The sequence below is a fragment of the Chiloscyllium plagiosum genome, unplaced genomic scaffold (assembly GCF_037043375.1).
Source record: "Chiloscyllium plagiosum isolate Xiang-an unplaced genomic scaffold, Cpla_swu_hap1 HiC_scaffold_7, whole genome shotgun sequence".
In the NCBI taxonomy this organism is placed as follows: domain Eukaryota; kingdom Metazoa; phylum Chordata; class Chondrichthyes; order Orectolobiformes; family Hemiscylliidae; genus Chiloscyllium; species Chiloscyllium plagiosum.
Genome location: NW_028270145.1, coordinates 78,993,247 through 79,020,282, shown reverse-complemented (window position 1 = coordinate 79,020,282; position 27,036 = coordinate 78,993,247). Strand labels below are relative to the sequence as shown.

Here is a 27,036-nt window from a genome sequence, read left to right as displayed (position 1 = left end):
ACAGCAGGTCAGGCAGCATCCAAAGAGCAGGAAAGTTGCCGTTTCGGGCATAAGCCCTTTGTCATTCCTGATGAAGGGCTTATGCCCAAAACATCGCATCTCCTGCCTCTCAGATGCTGCCTGACTTGCTGTGCTCTTCCAGTGCCACACTTCTTGACATTATTAATTACCCTGCCCACCAAGTGATGGGTACAGATTTAAACATGATATTAAAAGGCAATGATAAAAACCAGGCAGGTGCAAGGACTCAACAATTTTGTTTTTATCATAGCCCATCTAAGTTCAGTCAAATAAATATAAATAGGTAATAATTCTCATTGTAGAATGATTGCTGAATCTATATACCTTCCAAAAATGATCCACTTTGCCATATACAAGAGACTGATTTTGTCTTTTGATATCATCAAGATGACTAATATCACTGGCATTGAGATGTTGTTCAACCACAAATCCTAGGAAGCTGTTGTCAGGTGTGTGAGCTGCAAAGACAGGCAAGATCAAACAACACATCATAATTCGATCAAAATTATCAAACATTAGGGATTTTAGGAATCGATATTTGGTCTTGGTACATATTCTTGAACATTTTAATAATGATAATCTTAGTAATCCAAACCAGAATTGGGAAGCATCACATTGGTGAAAAACTGAATGGCACATATTTAAAAATTAGATTAGATTAGATTACTTACAGTGTGGAAAAATGACTCATGCAATAGCAATAAAAATGTTCTCAACCAAAATAACATTAATAAAACATTGAAAAGATAGCAGTAATTATCAGTACTTAAATCAGCAGCTGTGACAATTTCTACAATTGCAAGTAAGCCACTTCTTTACAACAGCCTTAACATTCACATCTCTTTTTATTCTCTTTATATGCTAAAAACATATATAAGCCAAAGAGGCCACACAAACAAAGTGAATGAGCACTAGAAAGTAAGTTAAGAGCCATATGTTGCACTCTGTGAAGATGCACAAGATGCTAGGTTCTCAAGCGCAAAGCAACCTGACAGAAATATGCAAATGGGGACATCCTCACCCTTAACAATTTCTCCTTTGAATCCTCCCACTTCCTCCAGATCAAAGGGGTAGCCATGGGCACACGTATGGGCCCCAGCTATGCCTGTCTCTTTGTTGGCTACGTAGAGCAGTTGATCTTCCGTAATTACACCGGCACCACTCCCCACCTCTTCCTCCGCTACATTGATGACTGCATTGGCGCCACCTCGTGCTCCCATGAGGAGGTTGAGCAATTCATCAACTTCACCAACACATTCCACCCTGACCTTAAATTTACCTGGACCATCTCGGACACCTCCCTCCCCTTCCTGGACCTCTCCATCTCCATCAGTGACGACCGACTTGACACTGACACTTTCTACAAACTCACAGACTCCCACAGCTACCTGGATTACACCTCTTCCCATCCGACCTCTTGCAAAAATGCCATCCCGTATTCCCAATTCCACCGCCTACGCCGTATCTGCTCCCAGGAGGACCAGTTCCACCACAGAACACACCAGATGGCCTCCTTCTTTAGAGACCGCAATTTCCCTTCCCACGTAGTTAAAGATGCCCTCCAACGCATCTCGTCCACATCCCGCACCTCCGCCCTCAGACCCAACCCCTCCAACCGCAACAAGGACAGAACGCCCCTGGTGCTCACCTTCCACTCTACCAACCTTCGCATAACCCAAATCATCCGCCGACATTTCTGCCACCTCCAAACAGACCCCACCACCAGGGATATATTTCCCTCCTCACCCTTCTCCGCCTTCCGCAAAGACCGTTCCCTCCGTGACTACCTGGTCAGGTCCACGCCCCCCTACGACCCACCCTCCCATCCTGGCACTTTCCTCTGCCACTGCAGGAACTGTAAAACCTGTGCCCACACCACCTCCCTCACCTCCATCCAAGGCCCTAAAGGAGCCTTCCACATCCATCAAAGTTTTACCTGCAAATCCACTAATATCATTTATTGTATCCGTTGCTCCCGATGCGGTCTCCTTGACATTGGGGAGACTGGGCGCCTCCTAGCAGAGCGCTTTAGGGAACATCTCCGAGACACCCGCACCAATCAACCAAACCGCCTCGTGGCCCAACTTTTCAACTCCCCCTCCCACCCTGCCGAGGATATGGAGGTGCTGGGCCTCCTCCACTGCCGCTCCCTCACCACCAGACGCATGGAAGAAGAACGCCTCATCTTCCGCCTCGGAACACTTCAACCCCAGGGCATCAATGTGGACTTCAACAGCTTCCTCATTTCCCCTTCCCCCACCTCATCCTAGTTTCTAACCTCCAGCAACACTGCCCCCTTGACTTGTCCGGACTTGTCCGACCTGCCCAGCTCCTTTTCCACCTATCCACTCTACCCTCTCCTCCCTGACCTATCACCTTCATCTCCTCCCCCACTGACCTATTGTACTCTATGCTACTCTATCCCCACCCCCACCCTCCTCTAGCTTATCTCTCCACGCTTCAGGCTCTCTGCCTTTATTCCTGATGAAGGGCTTTTGCCCGAAACGTCGATTTTGCCTGTCCTCGGATGCTGCCTGAATTGCTGTGCTCTTCCAGCACCACTGATCCAGAAATATGCAAATGTTAGGGGTCCCTAATCTCTAAAGTCTAAAAGCCAAAATAAGTGAGAGTTGTTGGAGGGCAGCTATGATGATCTGCTGGGCCGAGTGATTTGCTAATGCCAACTTGCATGGATAATAGGTCGAGGAAGATGGTGGCCATGGCCCATGCACATACACTGTGCTGCATACATAGTTGACTGGTACAAGTATTCAGCTGGGTGCAACTGTTAGGTATATGCTGTGACTTTCACTTCAGGAACTTGCACCATCTAGTTTCTCAGTGAAGGGGAGCATAATTCAAAGTGGCAGAGAAATAATATTAGTTGGGCTAATTAGTTAATGAAAATGCATAACTAAGGTGTTTGCTGCTCAATAGTAAGATTCTGAAGTTGCCTTTCAAAGATCAATCAGGAAATGGGAAAATCTTTCCTCAAATTCTGATTTTTAAAAAATTCTTGCTTACATCCCCAACATTCACACTTTTGTCCAAGCCACACCACAACAGGAAAACTGCTAGTTTTTCAAATTCAAATGCGGTGCGCAGGGACTATTAAATTTCAATGAAAGATTGCTAACTGAAGTGATTGGAATTCACGGAAAAGCAATGTAGCTAAAGCAGACCAAGCAATGGGTACTCGATAGGGGAATTAGCTCAGGAAGAACAGGCAATAGTTTTGCAGTAGTGCTGACCAAGTGGGGATGAGGAAAAATGCTGTCAGACGCAGCTTGCAGTATGCAAAAAAAAGAGAACTTACTAAGAACAACTTACTCATTCATCTTCAGCAATCTGTTCATCACAAATGCATATACAGTATGTGGCAACACTGGTATCAATGACAATTGCAGAGAGGCCAAATGTTGGCTTCACATCAAGCATTCCCTTCATTCCCACCTTTAATGAGGGAGTGGAATTGCCTTATTAGTAAGAAATGAAATTAAACCAATAGTAAGAAACTAAGTAGGGTCAGATGGTGTAGAATTGAGGAACCACAAAAAGGTTTTAAAAAAAACACATTGTTGGATTCATGTACAGGCCTCCAAACAGTAGTCAGGAACTGAGACAAAAGATACTTTATAGCTTTAAATTAAGGGGGGGTAGATATAGGACTGAAGTTAGGGGTAGGTTCTTCACTCAGCGAGTCGTAAGTTCATGGAATGCCCTGCCAGTAGCAGTGGTGGACTCTCCCTCTTTATGGGCATTTAAGCGGGCATTGGATAGGTATATGGAGGATAGTGGGTTAGTATAGGTTAGGTGGGCTTGGATCGGCGCAACATCGAGGGCCAAAGGGCCTGTACTGCGCTGTATTCTTCTATGTTCTATGTTCTATACACCAAGAGACAGAAAAGGTGTGTAGGAAAGACAAAGACAAAGACAAAGATCATGGGGGATTTAAATATGCAAGTGGACTGGGAAAATCAGTTTGGCAGTGGATTGCAGGAAAAGGAGTTTGTGGAATGTCTAGGAGTTGCTTTTGGAGCAGCTTGTGGCGGAGCCCACTAGGGAACAGGCAATACTGGATTCAATGTTGTGCAATGGGACAGACTTGATAAGGGAGCTTAAAAGGTTAAGGAACCCTTCGGAGGCAGTGATCATAATACATTTGAATTTACTGTGCAATTTGAGAGGGAGATGTGGTCTATTTAGACTTTCAAAAGGCCTTTGATAAGGTGCCACACGGGAGGCTGCTGAGCAAGGTGAGGGCCCATGGTGTTCGAGGTGAGCTGCTGGGATGGATTGAGGATTGGCTGTCTAACAGAAGGCAGAGAGTTGGGATAAAAGGTTCTTTTTCAGAATGGCAGCCGATGACGAGCGGTGTCCCGCAGGGTTCGGTGCTGGGGCCACAGCTGTTCGCATTATATATTAATGATTTGGATGTGGGAACTGGGGGCATTCTAGCGAAGTTTGCCGATGATACGAAGTTAGGTGGACAGGCAGGTAGTACTGAGGAAGTGGGGAGGCTACAGAAGGATCTAGACAGGTTGGGAGAGTGGTCCAGGAAATGGCTGATGGAATTTAACGTGAGCAAGTGCGAGGTCTTGCACTTTGGCAAAAATAATAAAAGCATAGACTACTTTCTAAATGGTGAGAAAATTAATAAAGCCAAAGCACAAAGGGATCTGGGAGTGCTAGTCGAGGATTCTCTAAAGGTAAACATGCAGGTTGAGTCCGTGATTAAGAAAGCGAATGCAATGTTGTCTCTTATTTCAAGGGGGTTGGAATATAAAAGCAGAGATGTACTACAAGACTTTATAAAGCTCTGGTTAGGCCCCATTTGGAGTACTCTGTCCAGTTTTGGTCCCCACACCTCAGGAAGGACATACTGGCACTGGAACGTGTCCAGCGGAGATTCACACGGATGATCCCTGGAATGACAGGTCTAACATATGAGGAACGGCTGAGGATACTGGGATTGTATTCGTTGGAGTTTAGAAGATTAAGGGGAGACTTAATAGAGACGTACAAAATAATACATGGCTTGGAAAAGGTGGATGCTAGGAAATTGTTTCCGTTAGACGAGGAGACTAGGACCCGTGGACACAGCCTTAGAATTAGAGGGGGTCATTTCAGAACAGAAATGCGGAGACATTTCTTCAGCCAGAGAGTGGTGGGCCTGTGGAATTCATTGCCACGGAGTGCAGTGGAAGCCGGGACGCTAAATGTCTTCAAGGCTGAGATTGATAGATTCTTGTTGTCTAGAGGAATTAAGGGCTGCGGGGAGAACGCTGGTAAGTGGAGCTGAAATGCGCATCAGCCATGATTGAATGGCGGTGTAGACTCGATGGGCCGAATGGCCTTACTTCCACTCCTATATCTTATGGTCTTATGGAGAAGATAGAATCAGAGGTAATGGTATTACAGCTGAATAAAGACAACTAGAGGCATGAGGAAGGAGCTGGGTAGAATTGACTGGGAGAGGAGTCTAGCAGGAAAGACATTGGGTGGAGTTTCTGGGATTAATTCAGGAGGCATAGCAGAGATTCATCCCAAAAAAAAAAAGAGCAGCATAGTACAGGGAGGATCAGACAACCACGGCTGACTGGGGAAGTCAAGGATAGCATAAAAGCCAAAGTAAATGCATATCATGTGGCGAAGGGTAGTGGGAAACCAGAGGATTAGGAATTTTAGAAAGACCAGAGGGCAATAATAAAAAAAGAAATAAGGAGGGAAAACATTAAATATGAGAGTAAGCTAGCTAGTAATATGAAGGAAGACTGTAAGAGTTTCTTTAGATATATAAAGGGCAAAAGAGAGGCAAAAGTGGACACTGAGCCACTGGAAAATGACACTGGAGAGATAGTAGTGTGGAACAAGAACATGGCTGAAGAATTGAATAATTACTTCACTTCAGTCTTCACATGAGTAATATCCCAAAAATTCAAGAGTGAGGCAGCAGAGCCGAGTATGGTGGCCATCACCAAGGAGAAGGTGCTAGAAAAACTGAATGGCCTGAAGATGGATAAATAACATGGACCAGAGAAGATTAGATTAGATTACTTACACAGTGCGAAAACAGGCCCTTTGGCCCAACAAGTCCACACCCTTCATTCCCCTACATTTACCCCTTCACCTAACACTATGGGCAATTTAGCATGGTCAATTCACCTAACCTGCACATTTTTGGACTGTGGGAGAAAACCAGAGCACCCGGAGGAAACCTACGCAGACACGGGGAGACTGTGCAACCTCCACACAGACAGTTGCCTGAGGCGGGAATTGAACCCTGGTCTCTGGCACGGTGAGGCAGCAGTGCTAACCACTGTGTCACCGTGCCGCTCACTAAGTTCTAAGGGAAAGAGCTGAAGAAATAGTGTAGGTGTTAGTGGTGATCTTTCAGGAATTGCTAGAATCAGGGAGGGTCCAAGAGGACTGGAAAATCAGTAACATGATACCCCTGTTTAAAAAGGGAGTAAGGCAAAAGATGGAAAATTACAGACCGATTAGCCTAACCTCGGTCATGGCAAAGATCCTGGAATCCATTGTGAAGAAGATTTTCTGAATACTTGAAAGAGTATGGTTAAATCGGGCAAAGTCAGCATGGTTTCATCAAGGGGAGATCATACCTGACAAATCTGGTAGAATTATTTGAGGAAGTAACGAGCAGGTTAGACCAAGGAGAGCCAATGGGTGTTATCAACCTGGACATCAAGGCAGCCTTTAACAAGGTACTGCACAGGAGATGACTGAGTAAGATAAGAGCCCATGGTATTAGAGGCAAGGTGCTTGTATGTATAGAAGCTTGGCTGTCTGGCAGAAAAACAGTGTGGGGATAAAAGGGTCCTTCTCAGGATGGCAGCCAGTGACAAGTGGTGTTCCGCAAGGCTCAGTGTTAGAAGTACAACGTTTCACTTTATATATTAACAATCTAGGTAAAAGGAACTGAGGAGATTCTAGCTAAGTCTGCAGACAATACAAAGATAGGTAAAGGGACAGGTAGCATTGAGATGGAAGGGAGGATGCCAAAGGATTTGGATAGGTTAGGTGAGTGGGCAAAGAAGTGGCAGATCGAGTGCAATGTGGAAAAGTTTGAGGTCACGCACTTTGGTAGAAAGAAGAGAGGTATGGACTATCTTCTAAATATAGAGAGAAAATTCAGAAGTCTGAAGTGCAAAGACACTCAGGAGTTCGTCCGGGATTCTGTTAAGGTAAACTTGCAGGTTGAGTCAGTAGTTAGGACGACAAATGCAATTATGACATTTATTTTGAGAGGATTTGAATATAAAAACAGGAATGTATTTGGAGGTTTAAAAGACTCTGGTCAGACCACATTTGGAGTATTGAGAGCAGTTTTGGAACCCATATCTCAGGGAGGATGTACTGGTTATAGACTAGTGGTTCAGGGGAGGTTCACAAGAATGGTCCCAGAATGAAAAGCTTAACATATAAAGAAACGTTTGAGGACTCAGGGTCTGTACTTGATAGAGTCTAGAAGGATCGGGGGGTTCTAATTGAAACATACAGAATACGGAAATGGCCTGGACCAAGCAGATGTTAGGAAGATGTTTCCATTGTTATCAAAGACCAGGACTCGAATGCACAGCATTGGAGTAAAGGGAAGACCTTTTAGAACAAAGATAAGGAGAGGCTTCTTCAGCCAGAGAGTGGTGAATCCATGAAATGCATTGCCACAGAAGGCTGTGGAGGCCAGGTCACTGAGTATATTTAAGAATAAGATAGAAAGGTTAGAGTATCAAGGGGATCAAGGGTTATGGGGCGAAAGCAGGAGAATGGGGTTGAGAAACTTATCAGCTATGATTGAATGGTAGAACAGACTCGATGGGCTGAATGGCTTAATTTCCGCTCTTATGTATTATGGTCTTGCATCAGTGCAAAAGACAAAGGCTAATGCATTTGCACTCATCTTTAGACAGTCCATTTTAGCTTTTTTGGAAGCTCCAAACAACAAAACCCAGGTGTCAGCCAAGTTGATTTGTTCTATTTAACATCAAGAAACAACTGAAAGCATGAGATATAGCAAAGAAAACAGGGCCAGAACTAGTCCAGCACTCCAGAACTAGTCATGCACTTTGCCAAAACTGTTTTAGTACAAACTATTAACTTGCAATGTGGAATACAGCCAAGGTAGATCTTGCCTAAAATAACCAAGAGTGAACCAAAATGGCCAACTGCTCCCAGTATCTACTTTTCAATATCGGCAAATTGATGAAAAGTATGACAATGCTATCAGTGCCACATTGGGGGAGATGCCATGGGTTAGTGATATTATTGCTGGGCTGCTAATCCAGAGACCCAGGTAATGTCCTCGGAACCAGGGTTCAAAACCCGCCACACCAGATGGTGGAACTGAATCCAATTAAAAAATCTGTAATTAAGAAACCAATGATGACCACGAATCCATTGTTGTCAGGAAAACCATCTTCTTCACTAACGTCCTTTAGGGAAGGAAACTGCTATCCTTATCTGGTGTAGCCTACAGATGAAGCCTGACATACAGTGATGTGGTTGATTCCTAACTGTCCTAATTAAGGATAGGCAATAAATGCTAGCCTAGCAAGTGATGTACTTATCCCATGAATTAATTTAAAAACACTTACACAGCAATTACGTGTTACAGTGCTAATACAGTGTTTGGGTTTTGCCAGGGGCATTTTGACTTCTGAACACATGACAGCATTAGGTCAAACTTCGATAAAGAGCTGTATTTATGAAGAAAGTGACGGTGAAATGCTGCCCGAATGGCAGAAAAAAAGGAGTTTAGCAAAAATTAAATCAATGAGATTCAGGGGAAAAACAGTTGCCAAGGAATGAAGTCATATTTAGAATCAAATAAGGAGATCATTGAAATCGTTGCTGACCAACCACCCTAGTCCCAAGAGAACACTGCAGGGAGTTCATCAAGTAGATAAGTTTCTAATCAAACTTTTCTGATTTTCTTTTCCCAAAAACATCCCTGGGGCCAGTAGGATATGAACCTAGGTCTGCTGGCCACAAGGTCAAGACAATATAACTGCATCACAAGATTCCTGCTTCCAAGGGTAGTGTTCTAGACCCGATCATCTTTAGCTGCCTTACAGATGATCTACCCTCCAATATCAGGCATGGAGTTGGTTGCCAATGATGGCAGAGTGTTTAATACTATTCGTGACTCTTCAAATGCTACAGGCAGACATGGACTGCTTGAATATGACACGGATAACATTCAGGGTTCAGCTGATGTGTGGTTTGAATGTTGCTTGCCACTTAAGAGTCAGCCAATGACCATGTGCAACAGAAACAGATGGGCTTTGTCACTTACAGTAGGCAAGATCTTTGTCTGACAAAGCCTAACAAACTAGAGTGAATTTTTTGAGGAATAATTCAGTTGCGTAGTTTAGGGTACTGCGATTGATGTTGTTTATGTGGATTTTAGCAAATTCTTTGACAAGGTCCCATATGGCAGACTGACAAAAGGAGGTTAAAGCATATAGATTCAGAGTAACTTGGCAAATGGGATCCAAAGCTGAAAATGTGTTGCTGGAAAAGTGCAGGTCAGGCAGCATCCAGGGAACAGGAGAATCGACGTTTCGGGCATAAGCCCTTCTTCACGAATGAGGAAAGTTTGTCCAGCAGGCTAAGATAAAAGGTAGGGAGGAGGGACTTGGGGGAGGGGCGTCGGAAATGTGATAGGTGGAAAGAGGTCAAGGTGAGGGTGATAGGTCAGACTGGGGTGGGGGCGGAGAGGTCAGGAAGAAGATTGCAGGTTAGGAAGGCAGTGCTGAATTCGATGGATTTGACCGAGACAAGGTGGGGGGGGGGGGGGGAAATGAGGAAACTGGTGAAATCAGAGTTCATCCCTTGTGGTTGGAGGGTTCCTAGGCGGAAGATGAGGCGTTCTTCCTCCAACCGTCGTTTTGTTGTGGTCTGGCGATGGAGGAGTCCAAAGACCTGCATATCCTTGGTGGAGTGGGAGGGGGAGTTGAAATGTTGAGCCACAGGGTGGTTGGGTTGGTTGGTCCGGGTGTCCCAGAGGTGTTCTCTGAAACGCTCCGCAAGTTTCAGAGAACTTGCCCTAGATGCTGCCTGACCTGCTGCGCTTTTCCAGCAACACATTTTCAGCTCTGATCTCCAGCATCTGCAGACTTCACTTTCTCCTCAAATGGGATCCAAAACCAGCTTAGTGGTAGGAGACAGAGGGTGATTGTAGAAGGGGATGGAGCCCAATGTTCAGTAGCGTACCACGTCTATCAATCTGAGCCTTTTACTGTTCATGACGGACATAAATAATAATAGATGAGAATGTTGCGGTGGGGTGCATTATATGAAGATTGGCCAGGTGGCTAATAGCAAGGAAGAAGGTCTTAGTTTACAGTAAGATATTGACAAGTTGGTCAGATGTGACAAGATGGAATTTAACACTTTTAAAAAAAAGTGAGGTGATGCACGTTAAAGTAACAAGGCAACAGTACTGAATGAATGACAAGGCAGTAGAAACCTCAGGGGAATCCTGGGGTGCCTGTCCACAGAATCCTAAAAACAACACGATGGATTAATATGGTGATTAAGGCAGCATACGGGGCATTTGCTTTTATTGTGCATGGCGCAGATAAGAGTAAGGTGGTTATTCTGGAGCTGTACAAAAAAACCTTTGATTAGGCTGCAGCTGAAGTACTGCGTGCACTTCTGGTCACTGCAGGTTACACATGATTGCAATGAAAGTGAATGTGTGGAGGGCAGGATGCTGCCTCGATTAGAGCATATTACCTATGAAGAGAGACTGAATAGTCTCAGACTGGTTAAGAGCAGGAAAGACTGAGGGGTGGACCTGACTGAGGTGTAGAAACCTCCGAACCTTTAAAAAGTACATGGATCAGCATTTGAAATGTCATAACATACAAGGCAATGGGCCAAATGCCGGAAAGTGGGATTGATGGCCAAAGGCTTGGCAGGAAGGATTAGGGAGAATCCAAAAGGCATTTTACACATATGTGAGGAACAAGAGAATGATCAAAGAAAGAGTAGGGCCGATCAGGGATAGCATAGGGAACTTGTGTACAGAGTCTGAGGAGATAGGGGAAGCCCTAAATGAGTTTTTTGCTTCTGTCTTTACGAAAGAAATGACCTTTGTAGTGAATGAAACCTTTGAAGAGCAGGTGTGCATGCTGGAATGGATAGAGATAGAGGAAGCTGATGTGCTGAAAATTTTGTCAAACATTAAGATTGACAAGTCGCCAGGCCCGGACCAGATTTGTCCTCGGCTGCTTTGGGAAACGAGAAATGTGATTGCTTCGCCGCTTGCGGAGGTCTTTGCATCCTCGCTCTCCAACGGAGTCGTACCAGAGGACTGGAGGGGGGCAAATGTAATTCCTCTCTTCAACAAAGGAAATAGGGAAATCCCCGGTAATTACAGACCAGTCAGTCAGTCTCACGCCTGTCGTCTGCAAGGTGTTAGAAAGGATTCTGAGGGATAGGATTTATGACCATCTGGAAGAGCATGGTTAGATTAAATGCAGTCAGCACGGCTTTGAGAGGGGCAGGTTGTGCCTCTCAAACCTTATCAAGTTCTTGGAGGATGTGACTAGACAAGTTGATGAGGGTTGAGCGGTGGATGTTGTGTATATGGACTTCAGCAAGGCATTTGATAAGGTTCCCCATGGTAGGCTCGTTCAGAAGGTCAGGAGAAATGGGATACAGGGAAATTTATCTGTCTGGATACAGAATTGGCTGGTAGACAGAAGACAGTGAGTGGTAGTGGAAGGAAAATATCCTGCCTGGAAGTCAGTGGTGGGTGTTCCACAGGGCTCTGTTCTTGGGCCTCTACTCTTTGTAATTTTTATTAATGACTTGAATGAGGAGATTGAAGGATGGATTAGCAAGTTTGCAGATGACACAAAGGTTGGAGGTGTCGTTGACAGTATAGAGGACTGTTGTAGGCTGCAGCGTGACATTGACAGGATGCTGAGATGGGCTGAAAGGTGGCAGATGGGAGTTCAACCTGGATAAATGCAAAGTGATGCATTTTGGAAGGTCGAACTTGAAAGTGGAGTACAGGATTAAAGACAGGATTCTTGGCAGTGTTGAGGAACTGCGGGATCTTGGTGTGCAGGAACATAGATCCCTTAAAATTGCCACCCAAGTGGACAGGGTTGTTAAGAAAGCATATGCTGTTTTGGCTTTCATTAACAGGGGGATTGAGTTTAAGAGCCGTGAGATCTTGTTGCAGCTCGATAAAACTTTGGTTAGACCGCACTTGGAATACTGTATCCAGTTCTAGTCGCCCTATTATAGGAAAGATGTGGATGCTTTGGAGAGGGTTCAGAGGAGGTTTACCAGGATGCTGCCTGGAATGGAGGGCTTATCTTACGAAGAGAGGTTGACTGAGCTCGGACTTTTTTCATTGGAAAAAAGGAAGAGAGGGGACCTAATTGAGGTGTACAAGATAATGCGAGGTATAGATAGAGTTGATAGCCAGAAACTTTTTCCCAGGGCAGAAATTGTTAACATGAGCGGGCATAGTTTTAAGCTGTTTGGGGGAAAGTATAGAGGGGATGTCAGAGGTGGGTTCTTTACGCAGAGAGAGTTGAGAGAGCATGGAATCCGTTGCCAGCAGCAGTTGTGGAAGTGAGGTCATTGGGGATATTTAAGAGACTGCTGGACATGCATATGGTCACAGAAATTTGAGAGTTTGTACATTAGGTTTACCTCACATGAGGATCAATGGTCGGCACAACATCGTGGGCTGAAGCGTCTGTTCTGTGCTGTACTGTACTGTTCTACGTTCTACTGTGCTGTGTGATTTTGAGAACAGCATTGAATTCTCTTTAACATTCAATACTAAGACTAGTCATGAATCCTACCCAACAATTTGAGGGCACTAATTAACTAACTGAATTGGACCAGCGATGCAGCAACAAGTGCACATCAGAGCCCCCGAATTCTGGAAGGATCAACCTGCCTCTTGACTCCAGAAAGCCTATTCATCATCTACAACATATGAGTCAATTATGTGATAGAATATTCCCCACTTGCGAACAAAGTGGTCAACACCAACTTAAACAAAACACTCCATTTAATCAGCACCCTATCTACCACTGGCATAAAGTGACACTATTTGCAAGGGCCTCAGATATATACTGGTGCACTTCAAAGTTTCCCTCTGAGTGAGGCACAATCCTGATTGGGAACTATAATTACGTTTCCTTTGTTATCACATCACAAAACTGAAACTCTTCCTAACTCAAACTTTGGAAAGCAGTCAGCTCTGGGCATGAGGAGCACACAGCATCAAGAGAGGACAAAGGAGACTGCAGGGATGAGGCAGACCTGCAAGGAGCATTCAGGTTCTCTTCAAACACTTGCAGTGAAATTGAAGAGTGATATCACGGGAAAGCAGTAAGCTGATTGGTGGGTGAGTAATTGACTGTGCTTAAATAGCTGAAGCTAAAGGAAACATTATTTATTGAAAACAGGATTATCTATTACCTGAATCTATATCTGTTCTCGTCTAAATGTATGTGTAAATTTAGGACATGTCTGGAGAGGACAGCCGAGAGAACGTGTAACTTGTCATGTGTGAAGAATCTTGGATGGTAAGGTTTACTGTCCTAGATGACCATATGCGCAGGAAGTGATCCCAGGTGCTGAAGCTGGAGTTTCAGGATTTGGAGCTTGAGTAGTTGGTGGGCGGCACAGTGGTTAGCACTGTTGCCTCACCGCGCCAGAGACCCGGGTTCAATTCCCGACTCAGGCGACTGTCTGTGTGGAGTTTGCACATTCTCCCAGTGTCTGCGTGGGTTTCCTCTGGGTGCACCGGTTTCCTCCAACAATCCAAAAATGTGCAGGTTAGGTGAATTGGCCATGCTAAATTGCCCGTAGTGTTAGGTGAAAGGGCAAATGTAGGAGAATGGGTCTGGGTGGGTTACGCTTCGGCGGGTCAGTGTGGACTTGTTGGGCTGAAGGGCCTGTTTCCACACTGTAAGTAATCTAATCTAATCTGATCTAGTGCCTGGAGACACAGTGCTAATCCAGGAGCTGTGACTTGTATGGACAGAATGTTTAGAACATAACGCAGTACAGGCCCTTTGGCCCTTTATGTTGCACTGACCTGTGGAACCAATCGGAAGCCCCTCAATCCTACGCTATTCCATTTTCATCTATATGTTTATCCAATGACCATTTAAATACCTTTAAAGATGGCGTATCTACTACTGTTGTGGGCAGGGCATTGCACACCCCTACTACTGAGTAAAGAACCTACCACTGACATCTGTCCTATATCGATCACTCCTCAATGTAAAGCTATGTCCTCGCGTGCTAGTCATCACCAACCAAGGAAAAAGACATTCACTGTCCACCCTAACCCTCGGATTATGGTCTCAATTAAGTCACCTCTCAACCTTCTCTCTGATGAAAACTTTCAAGTCCCTCAGTCTTTCCTCATAAGACCTTCCTTCCGTATGAGGCAACATCCTAGTAAACCTCCTCTGAACCTTTGCCAAAGCTTCCACACCCTTCCTAGAAATGTGTGACCAGAACTGTACACAACACTCCAAGAGTTTTGTACAGACATGATATCGTGGCTCCAGAACTCAATAACTCTAAGAGAAAGCTAACACACCGTATGCCTTCTTAACAACCATATCAACCTGGGTAGCAACTTTCAGGTATGTATGCACATGGACACATCATGCTGCCAAGAATCTTATAATTTGCCCGGTACTCTCTATTCCTGTTGCTCCTTCCAAAGTGAATCACCTCAGATTCACTTTGAGGTGAATTTAAACTCCTCCCATTTAAACTTTTCCACATTAAACTCCACTTGCACCTCAGTCCAACTCTGCAGCTTACGTCCTCTGTAACCTGCAACATCCTTTAGCACTATCCACAACTCCACCGATCTTAGTGTCATCTGCAAGTTTACTAACCCATCTTCTATGCCCTCATTTTTAAAAATGACGGTAGTGGTCCCAAGATCCTTGCTGTACACCACTAGTAACTGAACTCCAAGATGAACATTTCCCATCAACCACTACCCTCTGTCTTCTTTCAACTTGCCAATTTCTGATCCAAACCGCTAAATCACCCTCAATCCCATGCCTCTGTATTTTCTGCAATAGGCTACCATTGGGAACCTTATCAAATGCCTTACTGAAATTCATTTACACATCAACTGCTTTACCCTCTTCCACTTGTTTGGTCACCTTCTCAAAAGAACTCTAAGGTTTGTGAGGCACAGCCGACCCTTCACAAAACTAGTGTTGACTATCCGTAATCAACTTGTTCTTTTCTAGATGATTAGAAATCCTCTCTTATAACCCTTTCCAACACTTTATCCACAACCGAAGTAAGGCTTGCTGGTTTACAATTACTGGTTTAGAGAGGTATCCATACAGCAGCTGAAAGGACAGCTCAAAAGGAATGGGTGACAAACAGACAATCCAGGAGGAACAGGCAAGTAACTGCAAGAGTCTGCTGGGGTCCCACTCACTAACCGGTAAACCATTTTGGAAGCTGATGAGGTTGCTGATATTTCAAAAGAATACAGTCAGAGCCACGCTTCTCGCACAAGCGTCTTAACTCATTAGGAGGCAAAGAAGAAGAAGAAAAAAGGATAGCTTTAATCAGAAGTGCAGACAGGCATTTCTGCAGCCAAAGACGGGACTCCAGGATGACTTGTTGTTTCCCTGGCACCAGGGTCAGGGATGTCACTGGACAGCTGGAGGGCATCCTGAAAGGGCAGAATGATTAGTTAAAGGTGTGGTACATATGGTGCCCACAAAGATATGGGCAAAGTGAGGATTATTGTCTTACATCAAGAATGTAGGGAATAGGCAGTAGTTTAAAAAGCAGGACCTCAAATGGTTGTAATCTCTGGATTACTCCCTGTGCTTTGTGCTAGCAAGTATAGAAATAGGAAAATAGGACAGATGAATGCGTAGCTCAAGAGTTGATGCAAGAGGGAAGAGCTTTAGATTCCTGGGTCACTGGGACTGTTTTTGGGGAAGACTGGATATGTACAAACGAGATAGTCTGCATCTGAACCATAGTGGGGCCAACGTTCTTGCAGCTAAGTTTGCTAGTGTTGTTAGGAAGAGTTTAAACTGGTCTGCCAGGGGATGGGACAATATTTTGATGAAATGATGATACATCATGCCACAGCAAAGGCAGCAAGTCAGGCTGAGTTCAGTTATGTTCAGTATCAGGACAGTAAGGCAAGACATCTTCAGTAGAAGGTGGCAAGAGCAGCCATTTCAGCAACAAACATTAACAGCAAATCATTCTCCACAAAGTGGGTTGTAGTGGCATTACTTTTGCCCAGGGAGATTTGAGCAACAGGACTTAATGCTAGTAATTTAATAAAAAGATTAAGTTTTACAGCTTAGCATCACAATGGAAGGCCCATCTACATTCTGCTTCCAGAATTCTGTCAGTGCAGAGGTCAGCCTGACACAATATCCTCATGTCCTAGACTCTGTAGAGCTAGGAAAATTCAGCCCAACTTTTCTCAAACCTACATATCTAAATTTACACACCATCTATTACATGCCTTTTCCATCCCCTAAACCATAATAATGGACTTGACTATCAATAGATTTAAATTCAACTTTATCAGCAAATTAAAACTGTTTTAAAAAAAGACTAGAAAGCCAAAATATCACAGAATGAAGAAGGTAGAAGTATAAGGGAAGAACGCACTTCAGGGATCAAATTAACCACTAAGAACTAATGAACATGCAGAAAATACAATTAAAATACAGCAGTATTGGTTGGCCTTAATACAAAACAGGTGCAAGTTTGTTCGTGGCACAAAGCTCTGGTAAAATTGTATTCAGGGTAATGCAATTGCAGTTCTGGACACATGATTGGGATTGTATCACATTGGCATTATTATTAGGCTAGTCATTCAGGTCCTGGACTATTGTTCCAGAGTTCTAAATCTCCATGTGACTGAGGAAACTTAAATTCAATTAATTTGTAAAACTGGAATAAAATGTTATTTGCATTAATATCAATCATTAAGCTACTGGATTGTTCTAAACAACCGAATTAGATAATTAATGAGTTCAAGGAAAATAGATGAAATGTTCTTAAATTTCTACTCTGCACTAGATTACTCATTGATCTTTTCACTTGCCTATTTTCAGTATTTAGTTCGTCAGTAGTTTCAGAGTTTTGCAATTAGAAAAAGCAAAAATTTTGTACAACAGTTTTTAAAATGTCAATTGGTTGCATGTTGCGCATATCTTAGACGTAGCCAGTAGCCTAAGCATTGTGATTACTGTACAAAATTAATTTCTAATATTTTATATTTGACCAAAATGTGTGCATTAAATTGGTGATCTGTTTATATTCTAATAGTTAATGCAAAATAAAAAAAAGAGTCAAATGGAATAAATTACTTACGGAACATGGTGTAGAACTGCTGTGGGTTCAGGTTCCATTTACCCCATGGGGTTTTATGGCCCTTAGACTGAGCATATTGAGCACTGTTAAATTCTGGTTCTGTACCAAATGAATCCAGCACTCTAAGCATACACCTGAAAAAGGTGAAAGGAGGCAGGTAAGGAGAAAACACCAAAAACGCAGGTCGTTATAAATAAGGCAGGTATAACTCCACTTCTGGACATTTACATGCTTAATGTAGCTTTGTGCTGGGAGTGTAGCCTTTAGTTAAGAAGTAAAGAGTTGTGGTTGACTGTATAGTTTTATCAATAGAATCTTCCCAATGAAGATATGTGAGAGTCAAAATAAGGTCATGAAAATGAAAACACTTTTGAATGACTGGATTACAAGTAAACTAATCAGTCTGAAATCTTCTACAAAGTTTTTCTACAAATGCTGCTCAAGCTGGAATGCTTCCCAGCATTTTCTGCTGTATTTCATAATGAATTAACTGATGTATGACTAGCAATAATATTTCTGGAAATTTAAATTAAAGGAAAAAAAAAATTGTAATGTGTATACAAATTCAACAATTCTTTTTACCAGTTGAATGGGAAAGCATGGTGGCACGGTAGTTAGCACTGTTGCCTCACAGCACCAAAGAGCCAGGTTGAATTCCAGCCTGGGGTGACTGTGTGGAGTTTGCACATTCTCTCCCCCCGCGCCCCAAGTCTGCATTGGTTTCCTCTGTGCATCTTCCCACAGTCCAAAGATCTGCACGTCAGGCAGATTGACCATACTCAATGCCCTGCAGTGTTCAGGAATATGTAGGCTAGATGGGTTAGTTATGGTAAACATCACGATTGGGTTTGGGCAGATGGGATGCTCTCTGGAGGGTTGCTGCTGACTTGATGGAGTGAATGACTTTTATATGTACTGTACCGATTCTATGTCACACAAGTTTAACCACTTGGCCACTTGATTAAGGCAAACTAAGTGGTATAGATGGTGGGTCATTCAGCCATCCAATACTTATGGCTCTGTAGACTAATGCAGTTGTTTCTATTTACCTGATGTACACCCATAGCTCTGCATGTTGTTATTTCCTCCAATCACCTGCCACTTCATTTTCTTTTAAAACTGAATTGTTTCCACTTCCAAAAGTTCTGCACCACTTGTGGCTCCTCAGATACTGAAGCAGCCCATGTTCAAAGCAAATATGACCCGGACAATATCCAGACTTCGAACACAGAACATTACAGTGCAATACAGGCCCTTACGCCCAAGATGTTACGTCGACCCGTGAAACGAATCTGAAGCCTATCTAACCTACACTATTCCATTACCATCCATTTGTCTATCCAATGACCATTTAAATGCCCTTAAAGTTGGCATGTCTACCACTGTTGCAGGCAGAGTGTTCCATACTGCTACTATTGAGTGAAGAAATTACCTCTGTCATCTATCGTATATCTATCACCCCTCAACTTAAGGCTATGTGCTCACCATCACCAAGGAAAAAGGCTCGCACTGTCCACCCTAACTGATCCTCTGATCATCTTGTCTCTAAGTCACCTCTTAACCTTCTCTCTAACGAAAAGCAGCCTCAAGTCTGTCAGCCTTTCCTCATAAAACCTTCCCTGGATATCAGGCAACATTCTGATAAATCTCCTCTGCACCGTCTCCAATGCTCCCACGTCATCCCGATAATGCAGCGACCAGAAATGTATGCAGTCCTTCAAGTGCAGCCGCACCAGAGTTTTGTACAGATGCAACATGATGTTGTGGCTCCAAAGCTCAATCCTTCTACCAATAAAAGTTAACACACCATACACCTTTTTAATAACCCCATCAACCTGGGTGGAAACTTTCAGGGATCTATGCACATGGACACAGATCGCTCTGCCCATCCACACTACCAAAGAATCTTACCATTAGCCCAATACTCTGTATTCCGGTTACTCCTTCCAAAGTGAATCACCTCACACTTGTCCACATGAAACTCCATTTGCCACCTCTCAACCCAGCTCCGCAGTTTATCTATGTTTCTATAACCTGCAACATCCTTCCTCACTATCCACAACTCCCCAGACTTTAATGTCACCTGCAAGCTTACTAACCCATTCTTCTACACCCTCATCCAGGTCATTTATAAAAATGACGAACATCAGTAGCCCCAAAACAGTGGTACACTACTAGTAACTGAACTCCAGGATGAACATTTCCCATCAACTACCACTCACTATCTTCTTTCAGCTAGTCAATTTCTGAACTAAACCGCTAAGTCACCCTCAATCCCATGCCTCAGTATTTTCTACAATAGCCTACCATGGGGAACCTTATCAAACACCTTACTCAAATCCATATATACCACATCAACTGCTTTACCCTCATCCACCTGTTTGGTCACCTTCTCAAAAAAGAAAACTCAATAAAGGTTTGTGAGGCATGACCCACCCTCCACAAAACCGTGCTAACTATCCCTAATCAGCTTATTCCTCTCTAGATGATTATAAATCCTCTCTCTCATAATCCTTTCCAACACTTTACCCACAACCAAAGTAAGGCTCACTGGTATATAATTACCAGGGTTGTCTCTATGCCTCTTCCTGATCAAGGGGACCATTTACTGTTCTCCAGTCTTCTAGCACTATTCCTGTGGACAATGACGACATAAAGATCAAAGCCAAAGGCTCAGCAGTCTCCTCCCTAGCTTCCCAGAGAATCCTTGCATAAATCCCATCCAGCCCAAGTGACTTGTCAATTTTCACACTTTCAGAATTGCTAACACCTCCTAGTGAACCTCAATCCCGCCTAGTCTCAGCCTGTATCTCCGTATTCTCCACAGCATTGCTTTTTTTTCCCCCCATGTGAATACTGACAAAAAAATGTTAATTTAATGCCTCTCCTATTTCTTCGAACTCCACACACAGTTTCCCACTACTGTCCTTGACGGGCCCTAATCTTATTCTGTCATTCTTTTATTCCTGACATAGCTATAAAAAGTTTTAGGGTTTTCCGTGATTCTACCTGCCTAAGATTTCTCATGTCCGCTCCTGGCTATTCTTAGCTCTCTTTAGGTCTTTCATGGCTAACTTATAACTCTCAAGCGCCCTAACTGAGCTTTCACGTCTCATCCGAACATAAGCCGCCTCCTTCCCCTTGACAAGAGATTCAGCTTCTTTAGTAAACCACAGTTCCTTTGCTCGACCACTTCCTCCCTGCCTGTTAGATACATACACATCAAGGACACGGCAGCTGTTCCTTGAACAAGCTCCATATTTCAACTGTGCCCATCCTCCGCAGTTTTCTTCCCCATCCCATGCACCTTGCCTAGTTGCATCATAATTGCCTTTCCCCCAGCTATAACTCTTGCCCTGTTGTATATACCTATCCTTTTCCTTTGCTAAATTAAAAATAACCAAACAAATTGTGGTCACCATCACCAAAGTGCTCACCTACCTCGAAACCCAACACCTGGCCTGCTTCATTACCCAGTACCAAATCCAATGTGGTCTCGTCTCTTGCTGGCCGATCTACATACTGTGTCAGGAAACACTCCTGCACACATTGGATAAAAACTGACCCATCTAAAGGTACTCAAACTATAGCATTTCCAGTCAATATTTGGGAAGTTAAAGTCCGCCATAAGAACTACCATTAGTTTCGCTCCTATCCAGAATCATCTTCATAATCCTTTCCTCTACATCTTGGAATTCTTCAGAAGCCGATGGAAAACTCCCAACAGGGTGACTTTTCCTGTTTCTAACCTCAGCCCATACAACTCAGTAGACGAGTCCTCAAACATCTTTTCTGCAACCCTAATGCTGTACTTGACCAACAATGCCACACCTCCCCCTCTTTTACCACCTTCCCTGTTTATACTGAAACATCTGAACCTTGGAGCCTGCAACAACCATTCCTGTCCCTGCTCTAGCCATGTCTCCAAATAGCCACAATATCAAAGTCCCAGGTACCAACCCATGCTGCAAGTTCACCCACCTTATTCTGGATGCTCCTGGCATTGAAGGCTTGGGCTGACAAGTGGCTAACATTCATACCAAGCATATTCCTGGCAATGACCATCTTCGATATAGTCATTCGTCTAACTCCCACCCCTTGACAGTCAATGGCATGATTATCACTGAACACCCCACTGTTAATATCCTGGGAATTACTACTGACTAGAAACTCAACTGGACTCACTAAATAAATAGAGTCATCAAGACCAGGTCAGAGACTAGGAATACTGTAGCAAGTAACTCACCTCCTAACTCCCCAAAGCTGTTTAATTATCTACATGGCACAAGTCAGGAGTGTGATAGAATACTCCCTGTTTGGGTGGATAGGTGCAGCTCCAACATCCAAGAAGCTTAACACCATCCAGGACAAAGCAGCCTGTTGATTAGCACCACTACCAATGCTCAGTAGCAGTGTGTACAATGTACAAGATGCACTGCAGAAATGCCAAAGATCCTTAGACAGCACCACCCAGAAGCGAATCAGTCAGGGCCAAAGCAGAGAACAAGGTAGGACGGATAAACTAAACTACATTTATTTCAACGCAAGGGGCCTAACAGGGAAGGCAGATGAACTCAGGGCATGGTTAGGAACATGGGACTGGGATATCAGCAATTACAGAAACATGGCTCAGGAATGGGCAGGACTGATAGCTTAACGTTCCCAGATATAGATGCAACAGGAAGGACAGAAAAGGGAGGCAAAAGAGGGGGAGTGGTGTTTTTGAAAATGGATAGCATTACAGCTGTACTGAGGGAGGATATTCCCAGAAATACATCCAGGGAAGTTATTTGGGTGGAACAGAGAAATTAGAAAGGGATGATCACCTTATTGGGATTATATTATAGACCTCCTAATAGTCAGACCGAAACTGAGAAAAACTTGTAAGGAGATCTCAGCTATCTGTAAGAATAATAGGATGGTTATGGTAGGGGATTTTAACTTTCCGAACAGACTGGGATTGCCATAGTGTGAAGGGTTCAGATGGAGAGAAATTTCTTAAGTGTTACAAGACAATTTTCTGATTCAGTATGTGAATGTACCGATTAGAGAAGGTGCATAACTTGACCTACTCTTGGGAAATAAGGCAGGGCAGGTGACGGAGGTGTCAGTGGGGGAATACTTTGGGGCCAGCAACCATAATTCCATTAGATTTAAAATAATGATGGAAAAGGATAGACCAGATCTAAAAGTTGAAGTTCTAAACTGGAGAAAGGCCAGCTTTGATGGTATTAAGCAAGAACTTTCAAAAGCTGATTGGGGGAAGATGTTTGCAGGAAAAGGAACAGCTGGAAAATGGAAAGCCTTCAGAAATGAGATAACAAGAATCCAGAGACAGTATGTTCCTGTTAGGACGAAAGGAAAGGCTGGTAGGTATGGGGGATGCTGGATGACTAATGAAATTGAGTTTTTTGAAGAAGTAACAAAAAGAAGATTGATGAGGGCATAGCGGTAGATGTGATCGATATGGACTTGAGTAACACATTCAACAAGGTTCCCTATAGGTGTCTGGTTGGCAAGGTTAGATCTCATGGAATCGAGGGAGAACTAGCCATTTGGATACAGAACTGGCTCAAAAAGTAGAAGACACAGGGTGGTGGTGGAGGGTTGTTTTTCAGACTGGAGGCCTGTGACCAGTGGAGTGCCACAAGGATCAGTGCTGGGTCAACTGCTTTTCATCATTTATATAAATGATGTGAATGTGAGCATAAGAGGTATAGTTAGTAAGTTTGCTGATGACACCAAAATTGGAGGTGTAGTGGACAGCAAATAGGGTTACCTCAGAATACAATGGGATCTTGATAAGATGGGCCAACAGGCTGAGAAGGGCAGACAGACTTTATTTTAGATAGATGGGAAGTGCTGCATTTTGGGAAAGCAAATCTTAGCAAGACTTATACACTTAATGGTAAGGTCCTAGGGAATGTTGCTGAACAAAGAGGCCTTGGAGTGCAAGTTCATAGCTCCTTGAAAGTGGAGTCGCAGGTAGAAACGATAGTGAGTAAGGTGTTTGGTATGCTTTCCTTTATTGGTCAGAATATTGAGCACAGGAGTTGGGAGGTCATGTTGCGGCTGTACAGGACATTGGTTAGGCCACTGTTGGAATATTGCATGCAACTCTGGTCTCCCTCCTAAAGGACGTTGTGAAACTTGAAAGGGTTCAGAAAAGACTTAAGGATGTTGCCAGGGTTGGAGGATATGAACTGTAGGGAGAGGTTGAATCGGTTAGGGCTGTTTTCCCTGGAGAGTTGAACGCTAAGGGGTGATCTTATAGAGGTTTATAAAATCATGGCGGGCATGGATAGGATATATAGACAAAGATTTCTCCCTGGGATTTGGGGGGGGTCCAGAACTAGAGGGCATTGGTTTAGGGTGAGAAGGGAAAGACATAGAAGAGACCTAAGGGGCAACTCTTTCACGCAGAGGGTGGTATGTGCATAGAATGAGCTGTCAGAGGAAGTAGTGGAGGCTGGTACAATGCAACATTTAAAAGGAATCTAGATGGGTATATGAATCAGAAGGGTTTGAAGGGATATGGGCCGGATACTGGCAAGTGGGCTTAGATTGGTTTGGGATATCCAGTCGGCATGGACAAGTTGAACTGAAGAGTCTGTTTCCGTGCTGTATGTCTCTATGACTCTATATATTCCAAAGGTTTAAAAGAAATACAGGAACTGGTGGTAGGGTTAATAAAGTATAACAGAAGAAAACTAGTTGAACAAATTACTTAAGTATTAATTAAAACACATTAAAAAAAGGATGACAGGACAAGTAATAGATGGATATTATTAGACTGGAAAAGGTTCAGAAGAGATTTACCGGGATACTGCCAGGTATGGTAGGTTGGAGTTATAAAGAAAAGCTGGAGAGGCTAGGAGTTTTTTTTTAAAAAAAAGATTCCCTACAATATGAAAACTTGTCCTTTGGCCCAACAAGTCCACACCGACCGTCCAAAGAGTAACCCACCCAGACCCATTTACCTCTGACTAATGTACCTGACATATGGGCAATTTAGCATGGCCAATTCACCTGACCTGCACATCGTTGGACTGTGGGAGGAAAGCAGAGCACCTGGAGGAAACCTATGCAGACACAGGGAGAATGTGCAAACTCCACACAGTCACCCAAGGCTGGAATCGAACCTGGGTCCCTGGCGCTGTGAGGCAACAGTGCTAACCACTGAGCCACCGTGCCGTACAGTTGTTTTTGGAGGTTGAGGGGCGACCTGATAAAAGTTTATAAAAGCACAAAAAGGTAGAGAGTTATGGTAGTTGTCTGTGTCCTAAGATGGGAAAATTTAAGACTAGTGGATACATTTTGTAGGTAACCGGAGAGAGATTTTAAAGAGACAGGAGGAGCAATTTCTTTCCCCAGAGGGTGGCCTGTATATGCAATTAATATCCTGAAGAAGTGGTACATGTGGATACAATTACATTGCTTAAAAGACTTTTGGATAAGTACATACATGAGAAAGGTTTGGAGTGATATAGGCCAGGAGCAGGCTGATAGGGCTAGTTTAGTTTGGGATTATTGTTTGGTGTGGACTGCTTTGACTTGACGGGACTGTTTCCATGCTATATGGCTCTATGACTTTGTCATGGCTGCAGATATGATCAGGGCAAACACATCTGAAGTATTTACAACTCAAGCAGCTTTAGCTTAAGAACTTGTGTGCTGGAGGCCAAACCAGAACACAGTGAAGGAGAAGTTACCTGGTTAGTTTGTACCATGAGGCAGTCACCTCTTACGGCTGGGCTTTCTCAGTTGGTCATTGGTCAGGGAAAAGAAGGTGATACTGTCAATAAGGAAGGTAAAAGGAGCCAGAGGCAGGAGTGCACAAGCCTCAGCCTTCATAATTATGCAACAGGTTTGAGGTTCTTTGAGTAAGAACGGCAGGATGGGTTAGTTAATTGGCCATGGGACAGTGGTACAAGAAGCTATTCAAGTTGGGCAAGGGGCAAAATGTAGTTATGGGGGATACTAATAGTAAACAGGCAACAATCCCCATCAGACACCCTGGACTAAAACCCTCTGAACTTGGGACGCGAGTTTGTGGAATTCACATTTCAATTAAGACTCCTTGAGCTCTCTGGCCGAAAAAGATGAGGGAATATGCAAGCCTGTGGCAGCTGTCTGCAACAGGGGTTGAGCTTGTAAAGCTAAAGAAAGACCCCCACAAACACCTCAGCTAAAGACAAGGAACACCAAGCTGCAGAGCAAACAACTGAGACATTCTGGAGCCTACAAAAATACAAAACCATTCAACTTTTTAAATCAGTTTCCTCAGGCAAAGTTACGAACATTCCACACCATTGTACTGCATGCAAACCCGTTTGCCTCAATACGAAGACTTCACACGACCAGTGAAACTTTAATGTACATCCATCCAAGAGAAGGAGGATTAACAGCTCAGTAATCAAATCCAAATTTGGCGGGAGAAAGAGGAACCGACAGTTGATATAACTGGAGAACTCCAATTTCCTGGGTGATGGTGGGTTCGATTCAATGAGAGGCTTGGCCAGAGTAGAGACAATCAGCAACAGCCAGTCGCAGTCAGTCACAGACTCAAACCATAGCAGATTCAGGAAAAGAAAGAACATAATTATCTTCGCATTCACAAACCTCCGCACAATCGAGAAGCAACTGGAGAGCTGAGATACCGAACAGGGTAGCGCCAGCAACATCCACCACTGTCCAAACTGACAGAAGCCACTGAACACAAGCTCATTGAGACCCTCTGCCCCAGCTCAGTTAGAAAGGTTGGGACGGGTGAGCTTCGGGGCCAATCTTACAGGGCACCCCCAGGAAGGGAAGCAGGATAAGACCCTGGGATTAGTGTTTTTTTTGTTTCTCCAGTTTCTCCTATTATCCAGTAATTAACAGCTCTCTAATCTGAAACCCACAGTATGAATTCAGGGCAGCAAGGGTTAATTAGGGTCCTTGTTAGCTGTCAGATAAGTCTCACTTCGCTGGAGGTTTTTTTGAAATATTCATTTTCTTTTTTAATTATTGTACGTATTTCAAATTTTGCTTGTTTTAATAACAGCAACTTTCTTTGCCTCTGAAGCGTCTGCCTCCTGTGTTTTTCATTATATCACACCTTACTACATAAACCAAAGTCAGAACTAGAGTATTGGTGTTCAATAAGCCAACCAGCACTCCCTATATGAGGGCTATAGGGTTCTACGCACCTAGAGGAGAATGTATTGAGAGAGGAACCTCTAACCTTGTTATCATAGACCACAGAAGTACCAATGACGTATACTTGGTAAGGGGTCTGCCTAGATTGGCAGAAGAGCGGAGCACCAAAGAGAGAACGTAAAGGGAATAATTTCTGGATTATCATCTGAGCCATGAGTCGCCTGGCTGAAGGAACATAAGATCCAGAAGGAAGTTTGCTTGGCAAAACCTGGAATTGCCAGCATTGATTCATATACTACAGCAACAATTTCGATCGGTTCAGGCAAATGAAGCAACCTGCTTTCAGGTCCTCCATTTTGGTGATAAAGCAACAGCAGATATCTGGTACATGTGTACAGTATTTCTATTAGGACTGCAGATGGTGGAGATCAGAGTCAAAGAATGTCGTGCTGATGCTGAAACCTCGATTCTCTT

The 27,036-nt window shown here is 43.7% G+C and overlaps 1 protein-coding gene across 8 annotated transcripts in view; it reads right to left on the bottom strand.

The window, feature by feature from the left end:
• mgat5 (alpha-1,6-mannosylglycoprotein 6-beta-N-acetylglucosaminyltransferase) overlaps positions 1 to 27,036 on the bottom strand; it is a 160,072-nt gene that overhangs the window by 49,003 nt on the left and 84,033 nt on the right. For all 8 annotated transcript variants that reach the window (XM_043694045.2, XM_043694044.2, XM_043694048.2 and 5 more), the window contains exons 10-11: positions 17,422 to 17,555; positions 346 to 479 (exon numbers count right to left, since the gene is read on the bottom strand). In XM_043694045.2, coding sequence (XP_043549980.1) covers positions 346 to 479; positions 17,422 to 17,555 — 268 coding nt within the window. The remainder of the gene's footprint in view (positions 1 to 345; positions 480 to 17,421; positions 17,556 to 27,036) is intronic.